A 23495-nucleotide genomic window follows, 5' to 3' on the forward strand; every position below is an offset into this window, starting at 1 on the left:
TCTCATTGGACCTTTTTTTTCAAATGAACCATCTGATGTTTAGCAATCAGGTTGGACTGCTTATCGCAGAGAGAACAACAAGCTTGTTTTCTTACTTGAATCCCTCGCAGGAAAACAAATTTGCAACCATGGCGGACTTTTTATCATATCCGATTTACACCGATCTTAAGTAATCATTTTTACGATTGTTTACTTATTTGATAGGAATTGCGACCCGCTATGTGCTGTTTTGCTTCCGCAATTTATTCTACTCTCTATGTGCTGCAGTGACGATATTCTGGCCTGGCCTTAGTGGCTTTTGCCCAGGTGCACAGCTATTCGTAACAATCGTCACCCGCTTTTCGTGGCTTCTCTCAACCTGCTATGCGCGGTCTCTCTCGACCCGCTATGCGCAATTCACCCAATTTGTTCATAAGAAAAACTAATGTGATGACTGCCTTGGGGAACGCTGAACAATGTCAAAAAGTGATCCTAATAGAAGGAGTTAAATATAACGAAGGCTAAGCAGAAGTTCAAGTAGGAGACACGCCACTTCCTTATTCATATAGGATCTGCCTGATCTAGATACAGTGTCCATTTGCTTCCGCTTTTCAAATTCAGGTATCATCTGCCTAAAAAAATTTCATACGGGATTTTAACCCCTCTAGAGGCGTTCGTTCCTACGGAGCGCCGATGTGGTCTAGTGGATAGGCTGGCGCGAGTCTGGTTTTGGTATGCCAGGCGTACTGGGTTCGGTTCCCGATATCGGCAAGAAAACTTTTGGGTTCGATTCCCATCAGTGGCCGACAGGTAAGATGTGTACCCTTCTGTAACTGACTATATAATAAGAATGTTTAATCAGTTGCCAGCTGGCCAGGTATATACACGGATGCCGGAATACCTGTAAGTAAACTAGCCCACCTGATTGACTCGTTCTTCCAAAATATACCTACATCAATACGATACATTCATCCATAACAGTTCATACGAAGCCCTGGGGTCCGGGTATGGTGTACGCGTTGCATTGGAGATATTTCGAACCTAATAATCTAAAAATGCTTGTGAGCACATACTTAGGCAGAAACTGCGGTGAATCCGTGCACCCATGGTGGATATCCAACATACAAAATCTAGAGGCGTTCGTTCCTACGTGTTTATGTATCTGATTGAAAGACTAAGGACAGATTAGATCAATCCTTTTAAAGTAAGTTTTATAACATACAAATTAGAATTGTCGGCAATACTGTTTTTAAAGCTGATAAAACTCACTACAGTTGTGTATTATCTTGATGACTTAAGATTTATTGAAATTACTGGTTATTTACAAAAATAAAAACGATGTTTCTCCTACTGAACAATACCCATCTCATTCTTGTCCAATTCTAGGAGAGACGAACCGAGCATCTACAAAATGCTGGACTGGCAGAAGCCGGGCAAATCGATCGTCGTCTGTGCCCTCGGCGTTTTCTTCGTCTTCGTCGTGCACTTCCTGTGCTACTGCATGTACTGCTTACGGGTGTGGCTCTACACTCGGATATGCCTGCCACAGTCGCTGGCCCTGTCCGATTCCGAGAGTGGCCGATCCTCCCGGAGGCATGGGGCAAGCGAAAGCCGGGAGAAGATCACCTCCATCACCCGGTCCCTGTCGGCCATGGAGGAAACCCAGCGCGAACACTTCCTCAATCCGTCGACCGTCGTTGATCTCAAGTGATGCGAGACTTCCGCCAAGGATGGCGGTGGTTGCCGGCAACCCCAGCCGGGCAGTTCCAGAGGTCCGCAGTTGCTGTTGTGTCGTTAGGGTGGGACTGGTCCTGTTAATGGCCGGAGTGCGCTGATTTGGAATTGAAGTTTTGGAAGAGGTTGCCACAGATTTGTAGCTAGTATACGAAAATTGTTTGGAATTTTTTTCCTATATTTTGGGAAGTTATTAAGTTTTGTTATTCAGAAATACTCTGAAAAAAGTTATTTTGAAGTTTTTTTTGGGAATATTCTTTGATTAGGTGCAACCTTTAATTTGTAATTATAACTTTAGGATAAACACACTTGAATTTAAGAAGAGAAAAATTCAGTTTATTAATTTCTAAAATAAAATAGATCGACTAATTAGTTCTTAATTGGGTTTAATGGGTTGCATAAACAAAGGCGATATATATATTGGGGTGTGTCGATTTGCAACCTTTGAAATTTTGTTTCTATTTTCTCGCTACTTCTACCGCTTTGCCATCTTCGACAAAGTTGTAGCCAGAGAATTTTCCAGTAAGCTCCATATATTTGAATTTCAGTTGCATTGCGTGAGAACAAAATATGCATACAAAAACAAAAGAAGTGACATTTTATCCGAACAAATTTTAGTGTTTTTCCATACAAAATTTCAAATAAAAAACCGGATACCTAAATCTGATTTTGAAAATCTACAAAAATTCTGTCATGTGTTTTGATAAAAAAGGAAACTATTTAGACTACAGGGTTTCTGAAATTCGAGAAAAATTGCTATTCGACACACCCTAATACACAAGATTGACGTTGACTTAATGCGTTTGTATGTGAACGTCTAATCTTATGTAATCCAATGCAACAATGTAAAGTCAATATCCTGGTTGAGTGAGTTTTTTTAAGAAAACGATCGTTTTTTTTCAATTATATCAGCATTGTGATACTTCTCCTGTTTTTGGTCTACAAATCTGTGAGAGCAAACTTTTAAGTTATTCCAAATTCAGATGTTAACCCTCACGACTCACAACAACAACTGGAATGAAATTGAAGAAAAGTTATTTCATGTATAATTTGTTCATATTCAGTTGTTCAGCAGTTTTGAAATAAAGTATTCACAAATTTGCCTTGTGTTGCTGAAGAGATAAGTTCAGTTTAAATTTAAGAACATACGAAGCAGATTCACAATGATTCAAACACAAATATTGCAGTATTTTCGTCGCAGAAAAAATAGAAAACAAATGTTGCTCAACTGAATATGAATAAACTCAAAATCGAATCAACAATTTATGAGTGGACGATTCCAGTAGTATTCCATTCTTGAAAATCAAATTAGAACTGTGTGAAACTTTATGTAAGAGAAAGTTAAAGGCCAAATTTTAGTGAAAATAGAGCAATACTGGAATCGTCCGTTAGAAAATTGTATCGAACGATCCCAACTAAGAACGGGTGTCGTTCCTCACGTGTCCTTTTCGTTTGCTCAAGTTTTTTGTAAGAAAGCCGGGCGTGAATTTTTGTCCGGCTCCTCGAATAGTCATTAATTGTACTGGATTGGAATTATTGATCAACAAAGAAGTAAACAGCAAAACAAAATAGTAAACACAAACTAACAGTGTGCATTGTTTCGAAATAAGTAACTGTACGATGAAGATTACTATAAAACTAGCAAACCAATTTTCGTAGGATGTTAACAGAAAAAGAGGAAGTCAAACAGTCAAAATTTTTGTATACATAGCTTGTAAGTTCAACAATCGGAGAATCAGAAAATCTTCGAATAATTTTGAGTAATGCTACACGTTTGTTTCGGGACATAAACAAAAGTATGTACAAGACGTAGACCAGTGATATTATGATAACCATATAATGTTTGAATTGTTCTAACCATTTAGCAGAAACCATACAGAAAAATTGAAAAAAAAACAAAATCGTAAATCGCAACAACTCAATTCGAAATGGTTTTGGTGAACAGAAGATCTCACTAAAAATTAGTGACGAAAACTACACTTCCATCTCAGCGAAACAGTTGAAAAATTGGTGTAAAAAATGAGGGAATGGAAGATTCGAAACATTGAAAAAACAAAATCAACAAAAAAAAAATAGGTTTAAAAAGGTTGAGTGCATGAATCTATCCTTTCCCAATTTTCAACGCCTGAAGCCACAATTCAGATAAAAAAAAACTTTCATAAATTCAGCAATTTGTCAAGCTTCAAGCAGAAAATCATATATTGAGGTTAACGACATTTTGATTATTCTACTCAGCGATGATTCAGAACTCATTTTCATCAATAATGAAATAATTTGGAATACTGATTCTTAATTCTTAATGGGAATTCTGATTCTAGAAATTCTGAAATTCTAAATTCTGATTTCTGATTCTTATTCTAAATCTGAATTCTGATTCTGAACCTGAATTCTGATTCTGAATTCTGATTCTGAATTCTGATTCTGAATTCTGATTCTGAATTCTGATTCTGAATTCTGATTCTGAATTCTGATTCTGAATTCGGATTCTGAATTCTGATTCTGAATTCTGATTCTGAATTCTGATTCTGAATTCTGATTCTGAATTCTGATTCTGAATTCTGATTCTGAATTCTGATTCTGAATTCTGATTCTGAATTCTGATTCTGAATTCTGATTCTGAATTCTGATTCTGAATTCTGATTCTGAATTCTGATTCTGAATTCTGATTCTGAATTCTGATTCTGAATTCTGATTCTGAATTCTGATTCTGAATTCTGATTCTGAATTCTGATTCTGAATTCTGATTCTGAATTCTGATTCTGAATTCTGATTCTGAATTCTGATTCTGAATTCTGATTCTGAATTCTGATTCTGAATTCTGATTCTGAATTCTGATTCTGAATTCTGATTCTGAATTCTGATTCTGAATTCTGATTCTGAATTCTGATTCTGAATTCTGATTCTGAATTCTGATTCTAAATTCTGATTCTGAATTCTGATTCTGAATTCTGATTCTGAATTCTGATTCTGAATTCTGATTCTGAATTCTGATTCTGAATTCTGATTCTGAATTCTGATTCTGAATTCTGATTCTGAATTCTGATTCTGAATTCTGATTCTGAATTCTGATTCTGAATTCTGATTCTGAATTCTGATTCTGAGTTCTGATTCTGAATTCTGATTCTGAATTCTGATTCTGAATTCTGATTCTGAATTCTGATTCTGAATTCTGATTCTGAATTCTGATTCTGAATTCTGATTCTGAATTCTGATTCTGAATTCTGATTCTGAATTCTAATTCTGAATTCTGATTCTGAATTCTGATTCTGAATTCTGATTCTGAGTTCTGATTCTGAATTCTGATTCTGAATTCTGATTCTGAATTCTGATTCTGAATTCTGATTCTGAATTCTGAATTCTGATTCTGAATTCTGATTCTGAATTCTGATTCTGAATTCTGATTCTGAATTCTGATTCTGAATTCTGATTCTGAATTCTGATTCTGAATTCTGATTTTTAAATCTGATTCTAAATTCTGATTCTGAATTCTGATTCTGAATTCTGATTTTTAAATCTGATTCTAAATTCTGATTTCTACATTCTGGAATTCTGATCCTGATTTCTATTTTAAAATACCAAAACGTGAATCTCTTTTTTGGTACTGAATTTTTATGATGAATTCGGGATTTCAATGATGTATCCATATTCTTAGCATGAATTTCTACTGTGGAATTCAGTTGTCCTTTCTTGAATCATAGCTAAAATAATTTATTTATACAATCAATTTAATAAATTTTCATTTTTTGAATGTTTAGTTTTCATGTATCGCAAGCATTATCCATCGATTACCATCGAAAAATGAACCTAATGAAACATAAAAAAAACAGCAACATTTCACTCGTAACATCTCGCATCGGACCAAATGAGATAAGAAATGCATTACTAACACTCATCGATTCAAAAACGATATAAAACATGAAAACCAAAGAGTTTAACATTCCATTAGCAAACAACAACAAAAAATTAAAGATTGACAATTAGAACTCAATCGATTAAGCACTCTTAACCTATTTCAAAACATCACCTAGACTTATCCGGTCGATAGAATGTTCAAAATAATTATACCCAAGAAATTTACCTTTCAACGGTTAATAAACAAAAGCCAGCAGTGTTACAGACTCAATATTTGTTGCACGTGCCACCACATCGAGGGACACGTGTGACACTAAGAAAGCAAAATTCTAACTTATCCCAACCTTAACACACATACGAAGAATCCATTGTTTCATTCGAATTTTTCCGAACTTTTATGAAACAAAATGAAGGAAATAGATTTGTCAATCAACATAGAATAGCACATGCATGCCCCATAGGGTCGTGATACGATTTAGCGTTTCCAACTTTTCCCTCCAAATACAGAAGATCTCATTTTAAACCTTCTACGCTTCAACTTAGTTTATATTTTAACAGTATTAAATATTCTACCGTTCTTTGAAAACCTCAAATCGTGATTAAAGATCGGATAAAATCGAATGAACAAATTCACAATTCCCATCCCCTAAAGGTAGAAGAGCTCATCTTGGATTCTAATGTATGATAAACAAAATGACTAGCAAACGTTTTATCTTACAATCACACAAAATGTGAGAAAAGTTTACATTCCATTTGCTAAGGACTGCAGAGAATTGTAGATGAATTATTTATTATACCTACTATATTACTCAAAACGTAATAAGACTTGTTCGAATAATAGTCCAACTAAAGAAACACAAAAGCAAATGAATTGGGAGAAGCAATAAGAAGAGAGATGAAAACGTATTCTCAATAGTGGAACGGAAATTATTCCTTCAGTAGTAAATTAAAGTTTTTAAAATAGATCTGCATTTATCAGTATCGACAGCATTATTTTCATTCCATTAGTAAACTTCTTGGTATCATTAAAAAAAACAAGCTCCAATTTTTCCGAAAAAAAAATAAAACTTTTAAATCCACCTTTTTACAGGCAGCTCCTGCTAGAGCATTACTAAATAAAAACATTTTATTACGAAGTTCGCAGAAGCAAAGTTACACATACATACTTTAATGAAAACTCAAAACTGTTATACACATACACACACACAAAGTTCAGAAATAAAACATCATATCATTCAGTTTCATTGGCATAGAGAAATATTAACATAAAAATATATATAATCAAAAAAAAACTCTATACTTGTTTCAAATAACTTTGATCTATTTTAAGTAACACGACGTAAAGCAAAACAAATGTAAACAAGCACCCGGAGAGTTTCCTTATAAAGTTGAAACAATCCGAACAAAGAAAATGATAAACACGTAAAAGCCAACGGAGATTGAACAAAATTTAAAAAAATACAGTTTTATTGTAGAGTATAAAGAAAAATCAGTATGAAACAGAAGGAATGATTAAAACAAACAAACAAAAGAGAAAAAACTTACAAACAAACAACAAACTGTCAATAAATATAGATTTTAAATGGTTAACAAACAAGTGGATAAAAGAAAAAAACACAAAATGCTACTATATTGATAGAAGAGAGTGGAGAAGAAGATGCGTTTAAAAAAAACAGAGAACTCAACAAACCTAAATAGACAACAACGTTTGAATTAAACTTCAGTGCAGAAACAACAGCAAACAGAACACAAACAGTAAACGTTTCATGAACAAATAATATTGTTGAGTCTTTTTATTGTATTCATTTTAATATCACGTTTCCCACATTTTATGAAGGATTATGCCTCTTCTGCATTGATTCAAGAATAAGTTCTTTGTTAGTCAAAATAAAAATTTGTCCTCGGGATCGCAATTAGTACAATAGAGCTTCGAGTAGAGTGGTTCTTACTAAAAAGGACATCACTTTTCACCGATAAAGCCGATAATTTATTTAACAAAAATAACTATCAGAAAAATTAAAAATAAGACTACATAAAGTACACTGTTTTAAACGAAATTCCAATTTTACTTCGGAATAAATCCCTCGAGACATCCTAATCAAAGTGTTCCGTATAACGGTTGAACGTCCTGAATCAGGACTCCTGATATTAGTGCCGCAGTTGTTCTAACGAAGGGAATGAAGAGCTGTAAATTAGTTCTTGCGATATGTACTGATTAATCACCATTATTTTTTTTACACTTTAATTTATCGGCCTTATCCGTGAAAAGTTATGTCCTTTTAAGTAGGGACATCTTGAAAGCACCTTCACAACTTAGAAGCGCGTTTTCTCAAAACTATCATTTAGGCACTTGCACTCATCTGATCCCAAGTACCTCAAATGAAATATTGTAAAAATGAGCAAGTAGAATTTATTTAGAACTAGAAGCATTATCATCACATATCAAATTTTTGTTACGCACGGGCCAACTACTATGAAGTGGCAGATACAGAGAGTGTTGCGTCTACCACCACATTTAGTAGGCCAAGCATGGTTCGCCCCACACATGTCCTTTTTTCTACTAAAAAGGACATCACTTTTCACCGATAAGGCCGATGAATTAAAGTAACAAACATAAATTACGGTGATTAATCTCTTCATAAAATTAATATCAGTTTTAATGGAAATCAGTAGAAAAGTTGAATGCATCTATCAAATTCTACACAAACCGCTGGATTTCGCTACGCCTTTAGGATTCATCACGGACATCACTAATAACGGGTGTTAAATAAAAAATGAGAATTTTTTCAATCACATATAAAAAAATTGTTATTTTTTTCATCGATTTTAGTATTTTTATTAATAACATAATGTATTTTCTTCAAAAAAATGTCAGTGAATGTTTGAGTAAGGGCCGTGGTCTGATGTTCGACGCAACTTTGTCGCGATGCTCTCACAATAACGTTGTACGGCACTTACGTCCATTTTCCGGATTCTTGTAGTCAGTTGCTTCGTGTCCTAGGCCCTCCAATTGTTTTTATACACTAGGGCACTGAGTGAGCCAAAGAAATCCTCTATTGGGCGGCACTGGGGTTTGTTGGGTTACGATCTTTCGGCAGACAGCGGAAAATAGCTTTCGTCATCCAGAACGAATGACGTCCTGCGGTATTTTTTGGTCATCCACCGACACTGTGATTTAACCGTCTCAATCTGCTCCTCCGTATACTCCGGCGACCTCGTCTTCTTCCTGCAGACGATTCCTTCCATCTTGAGGGTACGATGGATCAATACGGGGGAGCAGCCATATTTCCGACCTCCTTCCGCTCTACGTTCAGGGAACCCAGGATACGATATACTGTACTGACAGGTATATTTTCTTCCTTAAAATGTGCCACCGTGAACATTTTTCCTTGCTGGAAATACGTTTCGTAGAACCGTACAATGCGTTCGCGGAGCACGTGCTGTTTCGACGCCATATTTGCTTTGACTAAATTCAAACTAGCAAAACTAAACACGCCTACTGTTTCTAGGGAGCCCAAAGAGCAATTTTCTTGGAGAAAGAAAATTTTACGCTCTTTATTTGGCTGGTAAACGGTGGATAATGTGTAACACGAGACCCCATAGTGGTCATATCACCTCTTATTCACAACTCCTATCTCTACCTCCCCGTGGTACCGGCTGGGATGCGAGTAACCTAAGCGGAGATCGGGTACCCAATCCTGGTGGATGCTTTGGTCGCATGCAGACTGAGAAGGTGGCCACACGCGTCTGTTTCCCAGGTCAGGGGCGGCGTGCAACAACAACCGAGCGTCTGTTCTCCAGGTCAGGGGCGGCTCAAACAGCGTCTGTCTTGCAGCAAGCGGCTGAATTTATGAAATGCGGCTCCCGCCAGCTAAGTCCAAGATGGCAGCCCCATCGCGGGATAGGGACTTTAGGCTAACAACCTACTGCTCCTGATATCTTGTATTGTTACAGAAACTGAGAGAAGAAATAACCGAATTGGAACTTTGGCAACGACTTTTAGCATGAAAACACGGACTAGAATTGGAACTTGGAATGTTTTGACCCTTGCCCAGCCAGGAAAGCTGGCTCAACTTGCTAGAGAAGCTAGCCGCCTCAAGCTTGAAATTCTGGGACTGAGCGAAGTCCGCTGGCCTAACACTGGAGAACACAAGACACAGTCCGGGCAAGTCCTGCTTTACTCTGGCATACGAGGAGAACATGCTACTCGGGAACGAGGAGTTGGTTTCCTGTTAAGCCCGCAGGCCTACGCGGCCCTCATAAGATGGGAACCGATAAACGAAAGAATAATCGTAGCCAGATTTAGAACACGGGTTAGAAACCTTACAATGGTCCAGTGTTATGCGCCAACTGACGTTGCCGACTTGCAGGAGAAAGAGCAGTTTTACAATCAACTGAACAGCGTGGTAGAGAAAATTCCGAAGGGTGACATTCAAATCCATTTGGGCGACTTCAACGCAAAGATTGGCTCCGACAATCAGGACCTTGAGCGCATCATGGGGCGCCATGGTCTAGGACAGATGAGCGAAAACGGAGAGCTGTTTGTAGAATTTGGTGGCAATAACAACATGGTGATCGGTGGATCGCTCTTCCCCCATCGACCAGCACATAAGGTCACTTGGGTATCCCGAGATGGCCGAACAGAAAATCAAATTGACCACATTTGCATCAGCCGAAAATGGAGAATGGAGATGTCCGCAACAAGCGAAGCGCAGACATTGCATCTGACCATCGCCTCGTCCTTGGCGAGATACGACTGAGAGTTGCGCGTGTCCAACGGCGCGAGGAGAAAGTCGGGTGTCGATACGACGTCCGCCGGTTGGAGAATCCAGAGATGAAAAGGGCATACGTTGAACAGCTAGAATCCCGAGCCTCGGAGCTGCCGACAGACGGAACAGTCGAAGAACAGTGGTGTGGAATCAAGAATGCCTTTATCACGACGAGCCATGGTACTCTCGGTAAAGTTTGTGGAAGAAGAATTGAATGGATGTCGGATGAAACTTGGAGGATGGTCGATGATCTGAGAAAGGCGAAAGTCGGAATTGAGCAGGCATGTACCGGCCCAGACAACCATTTCATGGGTATTTCGAATTTGCAACGCAAATATACATGTAAATATACGTGTAAACATATCGTATATAATGTTTCAAAACCAGTATATACGTATCATTTTGGAGGCCATATAGGTACATTAGCAAACATATTCTTGATTTGGATTGTATTAAATTACGATTTGCACGACTTGTCATGCGCATCATTTACGACTACCCTGATTCTTTTTGGAATATACTATGACAATTTACATCATCATATAGATGATTGATGTTGTAATATACGACATTTTTCGTAACAATATGGAAAGTTTGACGACTTATTTGGTCTTCTTTTGCGACTTGAGTGCAGGGCTCCCATTTTCCGTCAGTTGAAATAAAATAAGATTATTATTTTTTTTTTGTACTTTAAACCAATTGGTTTATTCATCCCCAAAAATAATAAAAATAAGATTGTTTCAAAGAAATGCGTTTTTTGCTGTCAAGTTTATATCATACAAATTTATTATTTGCCTGATTGCTGATTTTTTTCAACGTACATGAAGTTATTGTCAGTACCTGGACTTGATCCCCTGACCATACGATCTGCAGCTCATGACGGTTCCTCGACGCTATCTGGAATATATAATTTCGAGAGGATTTGCTTCAAAGGCATTAAACCAAAAGTAAATCGTATATTTCTATAACTTGAATCTTTTAAATCGTAGAACACGTTATCGATGATCTAAAAATAGACCAACATTTTTAAGCCTCCTTTAATACGATTCCAATCATCGATGTCCCATTATCATAAACGATATTATTGAACTTTTTTGTATTCTTTTACGATTGCCAGCAAATACGTTTTACGAAAATCAGACATGCGAATTAATTTGCAAAGGTATACGATTGCATGCACATTATTACGAATCAATGCAGTTATAGGTATACGTTTTTTATTTCGAATTATTTTAAGCAAAGCACGACAAAATCTCTCAATCACGGCTAATCACCGTATATCGGTCGTTTCAAGGATTTTTTGCGAATTGTCGTACACAAAGGTCGAGTTCATATGTACATAAATACGAGTCTCTCTTCTTGTCGTAATAAAATCATGCAATGCTTTTAAATACGATAAAGAATATGCATGGACCGCACATTGTGAGTGCAGATATACGAAAATGAGTATAAATAACATTCTATACGATGTAATCTGTAAAAGAAAATACGACTTCTGGTTGTCTGGGGGGTCAGCCAAAGCAGCCGCCCGCTTACGATGTGCGGAGCTGGAAAAGGCAGTTAAACGAGCTTGTAGAGGAGACAAGAGAGCCTGGACAAACTCCCTAGCTGAAGAGGGGGAAGAGCCGCCGCCAATGGAGATATCCGATTACTTTATGACATTTCTCGCCGCCTCAGTGGTGCAAGGACTAATGCGAGAATGCCGCTGAAAGACCGAGCAGGTCAGTTATTGACCGATCAAACAGATCAGCTCAAAAGATGGACTGAGCACTTCGAACAACTCTTCCGAGTCACGAATAGCGATGGCCAACAGAACCCGCAGCTTGAAGCGCCAACAGTAAGTCGCATAAATGGCGTCAACTCGGAAGCGCCCTCGCTGGCTGAAATAGAAGCGGCAATCAAAAACATGAAATCCAACAAAGCACCTGGGATCGATTGCATCCCTGCTGAAATGCTGAAAGCCGACCCTGCCTTGTCAGCACAAATGTTGCACCGTCTTTTCGCTGACATCTGGGATACTGCAACATTCCCGGCCGACTGGATGCAGGGTATCCTCGTAAAGGTCCCGAAGAAAGGAGACCTGACAGAGTGCGGTAACTGGCGAGGCATAACGTTGATCTGTACAACCCTCAAAGTACTCTGCAAAGTGATCCTGAACAGGATCCAGGAGAAAATCGACGCTACACTCCGACGGCAACAAGCTGGATTCCGATCCGGACGATCATGTGTGGACCACATCACAACGCTACGAATCATACTGGAGCAAATCAACGAATTCTGCTGGTGTTCGTTGATTTCGAAAAAGCGTTCGACCAAGTCGGTCGAACGCTCGGTTAAGTCAACCATGAAAACATCTGGGCGGCTCTAAGGCGACGAGGGGTCCCAGAGAAACTAGTCCATCTCATCGAAGCACAATACGAGGCATTTTCGTGCAAGGTCTTGCACGACGGTGTCTTGTCCGAACCAATCCCGGTAACTGCTGGAGTGAGACAAGGATGTATTTTATCACCGCTACTTTTTCTAATCGTAATGGATGAGATTCTGACTGGATCGATCGACTGTGCACCGAACCGAGGATTGCCGTGGAATCCTTCAACAATGGAGCATCTGAACGACCTTGACTTGGCTGACGATATTGTTTTGCTCGCCCAAACGCAACCGGATATGCAGAGCAAACTCGACGACCTCACCGAAAGTTCCAAGGCAGCAGGTCTCAAAGTCAATGTCGGAAGGACCAAGTCGATGGAGATCAACACAGGAAATCCCTCCAGTTTCATGGTAGCTGGGCAACAAGTTGAGAAAGTGGAATGCTTCCAGTATCTTGGTAGTCAGATAACGCCTGATGGTGGTACCAGGAAAGACTTCGAAACCCGGATCAGAAAGGATCGATTTGCATTTGCGAGCTTCCGAAACATCTGGCGGTCACGCCAGATCTCTCTACGAACAAAAATCCGAATCCTTAACTCAAACGTCAAATCCGTATTGCTGTACGGGTGCGAAACTTGGTACACATATGCGGTGACGACGCAAAAACTGCAAGTATTTGTAAACCGCTGCCTGCGGAACGAATGAGGCAAAGGGCGCTAGAAATCGAGATTCGGGAACGTAAGTGGAGATGGATTGGGCACACGCTGCGAAAAGATGAAAACGAGATTTGCAGAGAGGCGCTAGATTGGAATCCAGAAGGTCATCGAAGAAGAGGCAGACCCAAAAACTCGTGGCGGCGAAGCCTAGCCGCTGAAATCCGAACTGTCGACGAGAATCTTGACTGGGACCAGGTGAAGACGCTGGCTCCGGATCGTCAACAGTGGAGGTCTTTTACCACGGCCCTATGCACCGGAGGATCGGCGCGGGATCATTGAGTAAGTAAGTAAGTAAGTTTATTTGAGTTACTGAAAGGTATTGAAAACATTCTCATTTTTTATTTGACACCCGTTATAGTACGTACCAGTGAACGAATTGATAAAATATTAAGCAATCTGAGGGTATCATCAGTTTATTGGCTAAATCAGTTTCATCTCTTATGTATTCGAAGGCGCTCCTGACCCATCAGGATTCTTGGGAGCAACTATAGCTATCTGACTACACCCAGACGGTGGGCAGGTGGTCATCACTGCAACAATATGTGGATGAGAGAGTCTTCCCAGACATGTGGAAGCGGCAGCGATTGATGCTCCTGCCATAACCGCGTGTAAGCCACCAGGTGACATGTAGGATAATGTACAAGAGCTAGAAGTAATAAAATAAGAAATGCAAAATAAAAAATAAAATAAAATGAATTTAAATAAAAAAAAGTAAAATTTAATGCACATATTGCATTAAATTTTACTTTTTTTTTTAATTTATTTTTTTTTATTTCTCATTTTATTACTTCTAGTTCTAGTACATTATCCTACAGTGACCCATCAGTTTTTCGCCCGATATGTCTCCTGAATACTGCTGAAAATGTGCTAAAGAAGGTCGTCAAGAGCAGGATACAGTCAATGTTCCGAAAATCACTGATTTTCACTAAGCCATGCCTGACTGCATTCGGAGGCAAAAAATCGTAGCAGTCAATTTTCTCCTACCAAAGCATACAAACAATTATACATGACAACGCTTCCATATTTGGATGGAAGGCAGCCTTGAGCAGGCAGTGTAACCTGCAAAAGCTCTGCAGTGTGCAGCGGCTGATAAACCTGCGAGTAATCAGCGCATACCGAACGGTGTCCTCGGTAGCTGCTGATGTTGTGGCGGGGGTCATGTCCATCTCGGTCTTGCTAGAGGAAGATATCTTCTGCTACGAGCACAAGGATATGCCCGATGTGCGGAACATGCCAGAGAGGCCTCGATGTCCAGCTGGCAACACCAGTGTTATAGCTCGGAACGCGGCCGGTGGACCCATCGCTTGATCTTTAACGATGGATCGAAGACATGGAGAGGTAGATTTCTACATGACACAGTTCTTGACTGGTCACGGATACTTCATGCAGTGCCACCATCGGTTTGAACACGTGGCCTCGCCATTCTGCCCGTCCTGCGGTGACACAATCGAGACACCAGAACACTTAGTGTTCGACTATCCGAATTTCGAAGGGGAAGGCGCTAACATGCTTGCCGCCTGCGGACCATACACGACAGCCGACAACATCGTGCGGAGGATGTGTGAGGATGCCAACACTTGGCGCGTGGTTAGCGATGGGTTCACCCGGATCATGACTGCCCTGCAGAGGAGTTGGAACCAGCTCCAGTCCGCGATCGGTGTAGGGTGACTCCTTCGTCGGGGAGCATCTGAGTAGTTTGCGTCCGACCCTGGCAGTAAAGCATACAAAGGTAAGACTATACCTTCTGCGGATGCCGAGCTGCCTGGTACGTCGCGCGTCTGTGTGTAGGATACCTCCAACGTTACCGTTGCGAGTATCCGAGTCGAACGCGCCCTCTGCGACGGAGGCTGTGGGGATATTTAACACAAGACCATCTCCGCAGTCGAACTCGTAGGAGAAGAGTATTCACGTCGCGGAGTACACGGAGAAAAAAGTATAGTATTTCCAACAATAATCCACTTATATTCTATCATATTTCTGATTAATTCTCGGCTAACTATAAATATTAAATTTTCTACTATATATATAATAGACAATTTGAGTGAATTTTTGCATTTAACCAAACCTATAATAGATTCAACTATACTTCTATGATTGATTTTATGCATTCAACTATAAATATAATAGATTCAACTATAATAGTATGATTGATGTAGTGCATGTAACAATAATTATAGTAAATTTAATTATATTGGTATGATTGATTTAACTGTAAATACAATAGATTCAATTATATTTCTATGATTGATTTTTTAAAAATCAACTATAGATATTGTAGATTCAATATTTGTTTATTTAAGAAGTCATCGTATTTATTGTTAATTACTTTCTTTCTTGTAGGAAGAAACTATTCATAATTTTCAAATTTTGTATTTCATTTCGATTATTTTTTTAAACTCTACTATAAACACTATCCTATCCCCGGTTCCGGTTGATTGCTCGGGGTCTCACGGCAAAGGAACTCTCGCCTAGATTGTCCAGGTGATCCAGTTTGGCTTCGGCAGCACCACCAGTTCCGCCCCGATAACGAACACCTTGACATTTGTTTACGGGCCATGTCTAGCAATATGTGCTCTCGGAAGAAGGAGGAAGGGAGGTCTTCGACTCTGCTACCGGGGGTTGGTTTAGAAAAGAAAAAAAAAGTTGAGTTACTGATAGATTTATTTTTATAAATTCCACAATTTTACCTGTCGATTCATGACGTCACCAGCCGATCCTCGGTTCCTTTTGATTGATCGGGGTCTCACGGCAAAGGAACTCCCGCCTAGATTGTCCAGGTGATCCAGTTTGGCTTCGGCAGCACCACCAGTTCCGCCCGGATATCGAACACCCTGATATTTGTTTACGGGCCATGTCCAGCAACATGTGCTCTCGGAAGAAGTAGGCAGGAAAGTCTTCGGGACTCTGCTACCGGGGGTTGACCTAGAAAAGAAAGAAAGTTGAGTTAATGATACATTTATTTTTTGTAAAGTTCTACAATGTTACCTTGCTGATTCATGTCGTCGTTTTTTTTTTCTTTTTTCCCGCCGGGAAAGTTCGCTACACGCATACCTGGATATACTCAATGTTTTGTTAAAATATAATTCGTTGGAGAAAATCAGTCAAATCTTTCACAATTCATTAATGAATGATAGATATATAACAATATTTACTATATTTATAGTTCAATGGCTAGAATCAATCATACATTTGTAGTTGAATCTATTATATTTACAATTGAATCAATTATACCACTACAGTTGAGTCTATCATATTTACAGTTGAATCAATTATACCACTACAGTTGAATCTATTATATTTACAGTTGAATGCCTAAAATCAATCATACAATTGCAGTTGAATCTATCATATCTACAGTTGAATCAATTATACCATTACAATTGATTCAATTATACCATTACAATCGAATCTATTATGCTATTATATTCATAGTTGATTGCATAAGGTCAATCAGCAGTTTGTAGTTAAATCTATTGTATTTATAGTTGAATGCATAAAATAAATCATACAATTGAATGTATCATATTGATAGTTGATTGCGTAAGGACAATTAGAAGTTTGTAGTTGAATCTATTATATAAGTAGTTTAATGCGAAAAAATCAACTGCATTTCGATTATTGGTATAACAAGCTGAAATAATTGGAACAACTTTCGTCTTTTTTCTCCGTGTATTCTCGGGAGAGTGGTCTCACGTTGCCGTCGGATGAGCCACTCAAGTCGGGTAGGATGACATCACCGTCGAGATTCATCTGAGCCGCAAGCGTTAAAGACCCGTACGTGTGCTGTGACAGGCGCGAGTCCAGGATAAGCCTAGGGTTGCAAGCCAAAGGAAGGAGGAAGACCGGACCACGATCGGAGTAGAATGCCATTTCGGTGGGGGGCATTCGAGTAGTGTGCGTCCGATCCTAGCAGTAAAGCATACAAAGATAAGACTCTACTTTCTGCGTGCCGAGCTGTTAGGTATGTCGCGAAAGTTTCTGTAGGATACCTCCACCGCCGCGGAGTATCTGAGTAGAACGCGCTCCCTACGACGGAAGCTGCGGGGATAAGATAGACCTTCTTCACAGTCGAACTCGTAGGAGAAAGAGTATTCACGCCGCGGAATACTCTCGGGTAGAGTGCCTTCACGTCGTCGATGGGTGAGTCACTCGAGTCGGTGTAGGATTACGTCTTCGCCGGGAATCTCACGAGTAGTTTCGTAAAGCTCCGTACGTGTGCTGTGATAGGCGCGTGTCCAGGATAAGCTGCTCTCGATTCGGCACACGGACGGGCAAAGAGAAGACGGCCTCGCGCAAAACCAAGCGAAGCCAAGATCTCGAGTTGTCTCTAGCAGAGATCTCGAACAGAGGCGGAGCGCACGATAATCGTGGAAACCAAGATAGCCTCGAGTTAGAGTAAAGGCCGGACCTCGAGTCTTCCGAGGAGTTTTGAATCGTAACAAGAGGCAGGGTATATATGCTGGAGTAGCACGTATAAACGAGTATTGCCGTTGAGCGCTTTGCGCGAGTATGGTCTCCCATCGCGGGTACAGCCTTCGTTGCAGATCCAAATGGGAATTATGGCCAGAAGTCTCAGGTGAACTTTATGGCGTAGGGGTACATAGTATCTATAGTCGACCAATTGCTCCCATGGACCCAGAGTAGCATACTCGGGAGACGCGATGGCTCGTCGTGCCTTGGAATGCAATCCGTAAAAAGGATTTACCACCTGGGTGGACGGTGGGCAGCTGCCATTACATTTATGGAGTATGCATGGATGTTAATAAGAATTTAATTTTGGATTCGATAACCTTGACATGTTATATTTTTTTCTGTTAACGGTTACAAAATCATTCAAATTTTCGATTCCTGAATGCTCAAGGAATGACCGAATAGGCTGCATTCCATATTTGCTGATGAAACTTCTTTTGTGTCTCCACTGATAACCTTTTTACGGCATTTGCGAGTCTTGTTACAATATTGTGAGTATTGCACAGTGCATCCGAAAAAAACTGTGCCGAATGTAGCAGGTTCTACTTGCCACAACCTCTAAAACGTTCATCGTTTTTGTTCTTCTCTTGGAACTGCCCTTTCCAAACTTAAGAGCAGATATTCCAGCGCCAGTGCATGCAGTCGACGCTAACTGGAAATCTTCTTGTTTGAGGCTTCCAGCTGTTTAATTTTAGAAGGATTTGGAAAATAGCATAGCTCGGAAATACCTTTATAAAATTAGCGGACAATTTCCAAGCTATTAGTGGAGTTTCTCCACAGTGAAAGAAGATTGCATTCTATTCTTCTTGAGTCTTAAATCCAAACTTTTTTCTCTGAACTGTTTGTTTTGTTTTGAGGGTGAATGACATCCAGGTGTTCAAATCCTAAGGACCAAATAAATTAAAAAAAAAGAAAAAAGAAATCTGAACCGTTTTGATGTTTTTTCTTCTTTTGTCCTTAAAACAGGCTGATTCTCGTGAAAGAAGTCAGTTTTGTAGCTTTCCTTCGTTTTTAGGATCTTTGTTGGAGAATCAACCTTTAACTAAATAGCTTTCTCGTTTAGAATGAATCTAATGTTTTGTGTGCAGACACGCTTGATTGTAGTTTTATTAATTTAAAAACCATCGTAACAAAAACTTTTTACACATTGTTCATATTACAAATCACAGATGCTGGTAGTTTTATACACTGTTTACAATATCAAATGTTAAGGCAAAACATTGCAATAAATAACGTTTTATAATTTTAGCTTTACTAGATCATTCGCTTCGTTAAATCAAACCAATACTACGTATACTATACTCATTGGATCGTCATTAACGAAATTGTGTGCGTTTGATTTTTCTTAAATTTCATTCCACTCCACACGTTAAACAAAACTCGCTTTAACAACGGTAAATGCTACTTTTTATTGGAAATCTGTGGTGTGCGTCTGGTATGATTGGAACAACTGTTAAACATTATAGTTTATTGGATATTTGTAACTATTTCAATACTAGCATTTTAATGTTGTTTATTGAAGCTAATTTGTTAAAACTTCGAAGTCAGTTTGAGTTAACTACAGGTAACTTTTCCTATGTACACTTCGTGACTCTATCTAATACAAAGGGTTGTAAATGTGTGTTTACATAAAATGATAATAATATCTACAAGCATAAAAAGCGTTTTACTGACGACAACGCGCGTTCATCCGAGTGGATCTTTTTTTATAAAAAAATATCTACAAGATTTTGGCTTCGAGTGAGGAACATTTTTTTGGTAAACAATTAGACTGTAACCAGCATCACGACTGGCTGTGTACTTTTTATCAACATCAAAATGACTATTGCTATCAAAAGTACCGATGCCAGTAGATATCTAAAATTAAAAAAAATATCGTTATAAAATTTTTAATTTTACCCGATCAATTGTCTTACCAAATGGCTCCTATTCGAATGGTTTCACCAGTTTCACGATCGTCCAGCCGATTTGCTTTTTCAAACTGCTGAATTAGAGGTGTTTCGCCTCCGATGTTTTCCTGTGCTAGCAGCGGAATCGGATTGGACAGTTCACTCGTTGCCCACAGGTACAAATCCAACGTTCGTTCCGTACAGTCTGCTATGAACCGAACGAACGGTCGGATGTCTCCTTCATTGGCAATCTGCAGATAGTCGTAGTATTTGTGCCGGTGTTGCTTTTGAATGATCACCGGTGGATAACCGGCTCGCATGAGCAAAGTATTCATGAGCAACCGCGAAGTTCTACCATTGCCATCACTAAATGGATGAATGTGGACCAGTTTGTAATGCGCGATGGCTGCGTATCTAACCGGATGTAACAGAAAAGCTTGCTCCGAGTTCAACCAATGCTCGAATCGACTCATTAAAATTGACAAATCACCTGGCCCTGGTGGAATGTGACCACCTACGTAGACCTGGGTACGTCGGAACTCACCACCCTCGATAGGGTCAACGTGACCCAGAACTCGTCGATGGATCTCCAGGATGTCCTTAAGGGTTATGAAGTCGTTTCTGAAAATAATTTGGCCAGTAGTTACATTTAACTGACGATGAAAACTATAAATTAAACACTCACTTATTAACCAAAGATGCATTTATATATTTCATGGCAGCATCCAATCCCAAAATTTCGTTATGCTCATCAATGCTCTTCCCATCGACTGCCATTTTAGTTTCCAGAATCGATCGAGTCTGCGCGAGACTCATCGTATTTCCCTCAATGCCCACCGAATGATAAATGTGCTGTATGTAAGCTTCCTTCTCCGCCCGTTTAAGTGCAGCATTCGAAGCATGAACCGAAGATAGTGCATCTCTCTTGGTGTCCAACCTTTCGAAACGTTTCTGATCCAACAGCTCCACAATCTGCGCCGTTCTTTGACGATTGGCCAGCGCTTCCGAATTTCCGGGACTCACTGTTAGTGCCTGGTAGTAGTAGTGATCAGCCGTAACCACATCCTGTTGATTGTGCTCCAGGAATTCACCATATTTTACCAGAATTTCCGGATGTTTTGGGGACAGAGCTAGGGCGTGCTGAAATAGTCGCAGAGCCTTGTCATCTTTTCCCATCTGTTTCATCTCCAGAGCTACTTTCAAGGAGCTAAGCGCTTCCTGTTCGTTGCTGTCATGCAGGGTATCAGCTTTGGTGTGTCTCGAAGCGTCCAATACTGTAATCGATAAATTTCGCAGATAAAATAATGTCGATTTTTTTTAAGTGATAAATGTGATTCTACATAAACCTCAAAGAATGTTTAAATTTTTTCCGAATTTTTGTAAAGTTTTTATTCTACTTTGTTATTTTTTTAAATTAAATCGTTTTTTTTTAAATTGTTGTCTAACTTTTAACAATTTTCTGTTTCATTACACACAATTGACAAAAATTATTGAAAATAAAATAAAATCTATTATATTAAAAATTCTGAAGAGAAAAACAAAATTAATAAAAACGCAAATTTTAGTGATTTCATTTTCGAATCCAGTTGTTAACTTATATAATCTAAGTCCGGAGCTTACCTCCCGGAAGTTTAACGGCCGCCATGTAAGGTTCCATGACCCGGGCTTCGTCGGCAATTTGCAGGAACCCAGAATCCGGTAAATGATGAGGCGCCACCCGTCCTCCACTTCCAGCCACCGGGAGGGATCGATAGTTGGGAATATAGTTCAGCAGCGCAAACATCAACCCGGACAGCAATGATCCGCTCAGGAAAACCACAAAACATTGACATCCTCCCAATCGTTTTCCCCATTTGCGACTGGATCTCCTCTGCTGCTGTTGAGCTGTGCCGTTTCCCGAAGCTCCGGTTCGAATCCGTTTCCGCATTCCATTGTTTAGGTCTTTTTTCTGCGATGTTTCATCACACACGCAACACATTTTTGCGAAGTTTAATCCCGTTTCGAGAGCTTCTTACTCGGGGTACATCGCCAAATAACGTTGAAACTGATGATAACGGACGCGCTGATTGCAACTTCCAGCAAATTTACTGATAAAACGTTTCTTAAACCATCAAAAAAACATTCACTTTTCGGTTCTTGACGTGGTACTATCCGATTGTTGATGTTTATTTTCCATTTCTGTCTCTCGCCTTTGCTTTGACTTTTCGTTTGTTTACATTCTCACATCAAACAAAAAATATCGATTTCGCATGCACTGAGCAAAATTGCTTGACGAAACATCAAAAGTCATCACAGAATGCTCTTTTTCATTTGCCCACAAAAAAATTCAAAAATATTTCACCTCTGCAGTTAATCTGAAAAAGCTGGCCATGCAAAAAATAAGAACAAAAAGAAAGAAAAAAGAAATGACAGTAAACTTTACTGCATCATTTAAAAACTGCAATTGGAAGCTATGTCACACCTTTGTTAAATTTGGAAATTTTTTGTGACATTTTTTACAATTGTTACACTTTGTATGGGGGCCATTCAAATATTACGTAAGGCAATTTTCAATAATTTCGACACCCCTTTTTCTATACAAAATCACAGACCGTAGCTGTTATAAAATTCCAAAAATGACAAACATAGCAAAAATGACAAAAAATTTTAAAATGACAAAAATTTCAGAAATTCTAAAATTACAAAAATTAAAATATGAAATTTAAACAACAATGAAAAAATTGACAAAAATGATCAAAATTTAAAATATATAAAAAATTACAAAAATATCAAAATAACATTTCTAACAATAACAGTCATTTTATGAAAACAAAAATGAAACAAATAACAGAAAATAACATTGATCACAAAGACGATAAAAAGACAAAATAGGCAAAAATGACAAAAAAGACAAAAATGACAAAAATGACAAAAATGACAAAAATGAGAGCAATGACAAAAATTACAATAATGGCAAAAATGACAAAGATGACAAAAATGACAAAAATGACAAAAATGACAAAAATGACAAAAATGACAAAAATGACAAAAATGACAAAAATGACAAAAATAACAAAACTGACAAAAATGACAAAAATAACAAAAATGACAAAAATGACAAAAATGACAAAAATGACAAAAATGACAAAAATGACAAAAATGACGAAAATGACGAAAATGACAAAAATGACAAAAATGACAAAAATGACAAAAATGACAAAAATGACAAAAATGACAAAAATGACAAAAATGACAAAAATGACAAAAATGACAAAAATGACAAAAATGACAAAAATGACAAAAATGACAAAAATGACAAAAATGACAAAAATGACAAAAATGACAAAAATGACAAAAATGACAAAAATGACAAAAATTACAAAAATGACAAAAATGACAAAAATGACAAAAATGACAAAAATGACAAAAATGACAAAAATGACAAAAATGACAAAAATGACAAAAATGACAAAAATGACAAAAATGACAAAAATGACAAAAATGACAAAAATGACAAAAATGACAAAAATGACAAAAATGACAAAAATGACAAAAATGACAAAAATGACAAAAATGACAAAAATGACAAAAATGACAAACATGACAAAAATGACAAAAATGACAAAAATGACAAAAATGACAAAAATGACAAAAATGACAAAAATGACAAAAATGACAAAAATGACAAAATGACAAAAATAACAAATTGACAAAAATAACAAATTGACAAAAATGACAAA

The 23495-nt window shown here is 38.5% G+C and overlaps 2 protein-coding genes and 1 long non-coding RNA gene across 13 annotated transcripts in view; 1 reads left to right on the top strand and 2 right to left on the bottom strand.

Moving 5' to 3' along the window:
• The window catches only part of LOC129746978 (protein rolling stone-like), a 186748-nt gene extending 182736 nt beyond the window's left edge, over positions 1 to 4012 (top strand). For all 11 annotated transcript variants that reach the window (XM_055740975.1, XM_055740976.1, XM_055740974.1 and 8 more), the window contains one exon: positions 1366 to 4012. In XM_055740975.1, coding sequence (XP_055596950.1) covers positions 1366 to 1690 — 325 coding nt within the window. In that variant the 3' untranslated portion in view covers positions 1691 to 4012. The remainder of the gene's footprint in view (positions 1 to 1365) is intronic.
• Positions 4013 to 15799: 11787 nt separating this feature from the next.
• Positions 15800 to 16624, bottom strand: LOC129749970 (uncharacterized). The gene is made up of 3 exons (XR_008738231.1): positions 16403 to 16624; positions 16105 to 16339; positions 15800 to 16026 (listed from the first exon to the last, which is right to left on the bottom strand). It is a non-coding gene; the product is annotated as an uncharacterized LOC129749970 (long non-coding RNA).
• Positions 16625 to 18780: 2156 nt separating this feature from the next.
• On the bottom strand, positions 18781 to 21951 carry LOC129745571 (protein adenylyltransferase Fic). Its single transcript, XM_055738714.1, has 4 exons — positions 21397 to 21951; positions 20462 to 21050; positions 19804 to 20397; positions 18781 to 19744 (listed from the first exon to the last, which is right to left on the bottom strand). Coding segments are annotated over exons 1-4 (1542 nt in total). The 5' UTR covers positions 21755 to 21951; the 3' UTR covers positions 18781 to 19743.
• Positions 21952 to 23495: the final 1544 nt, after the last annotated feature.

This window comes from Uranotaenia lowii, chromosome 2, assembly GCF_029784155.1.
Source record: "Uranotaenia lowii strain MFRU-FL chromosome 2, ASM2978415v1, whole genome shotgun sequence".
In the NCBI taxonomy this organism is placed as follows: Eukaryota; Metazoa; Arthropoda; class Insecta; order Diptera; family Culicidae; genus Uranotaenia; species Uranotaenia lowii.

Coding starts and splice junctions, on each gene's coding strand:
- LOC129745571 (XM_055738714.1), bottom strand. CDS start 21,754: ATGTGTTGCGTGTGTGATGAAACATCGCAGAAAAAAGACCTAAACAAT. Junction 21,051..21,396: donor GGCCGTTAAACTTCCGGGAG/GTAAGCTCCGGA, acceptor TATCGATTACAG/TATTGGACGCTTCGAGACAC. Junction 20,398..20,461: donor AATGCATCTTTGGTTAATAA/GTGAGTGTTTAA, acceptor AATTATTTTCAG/AAACGACTTCATAACCCTTA.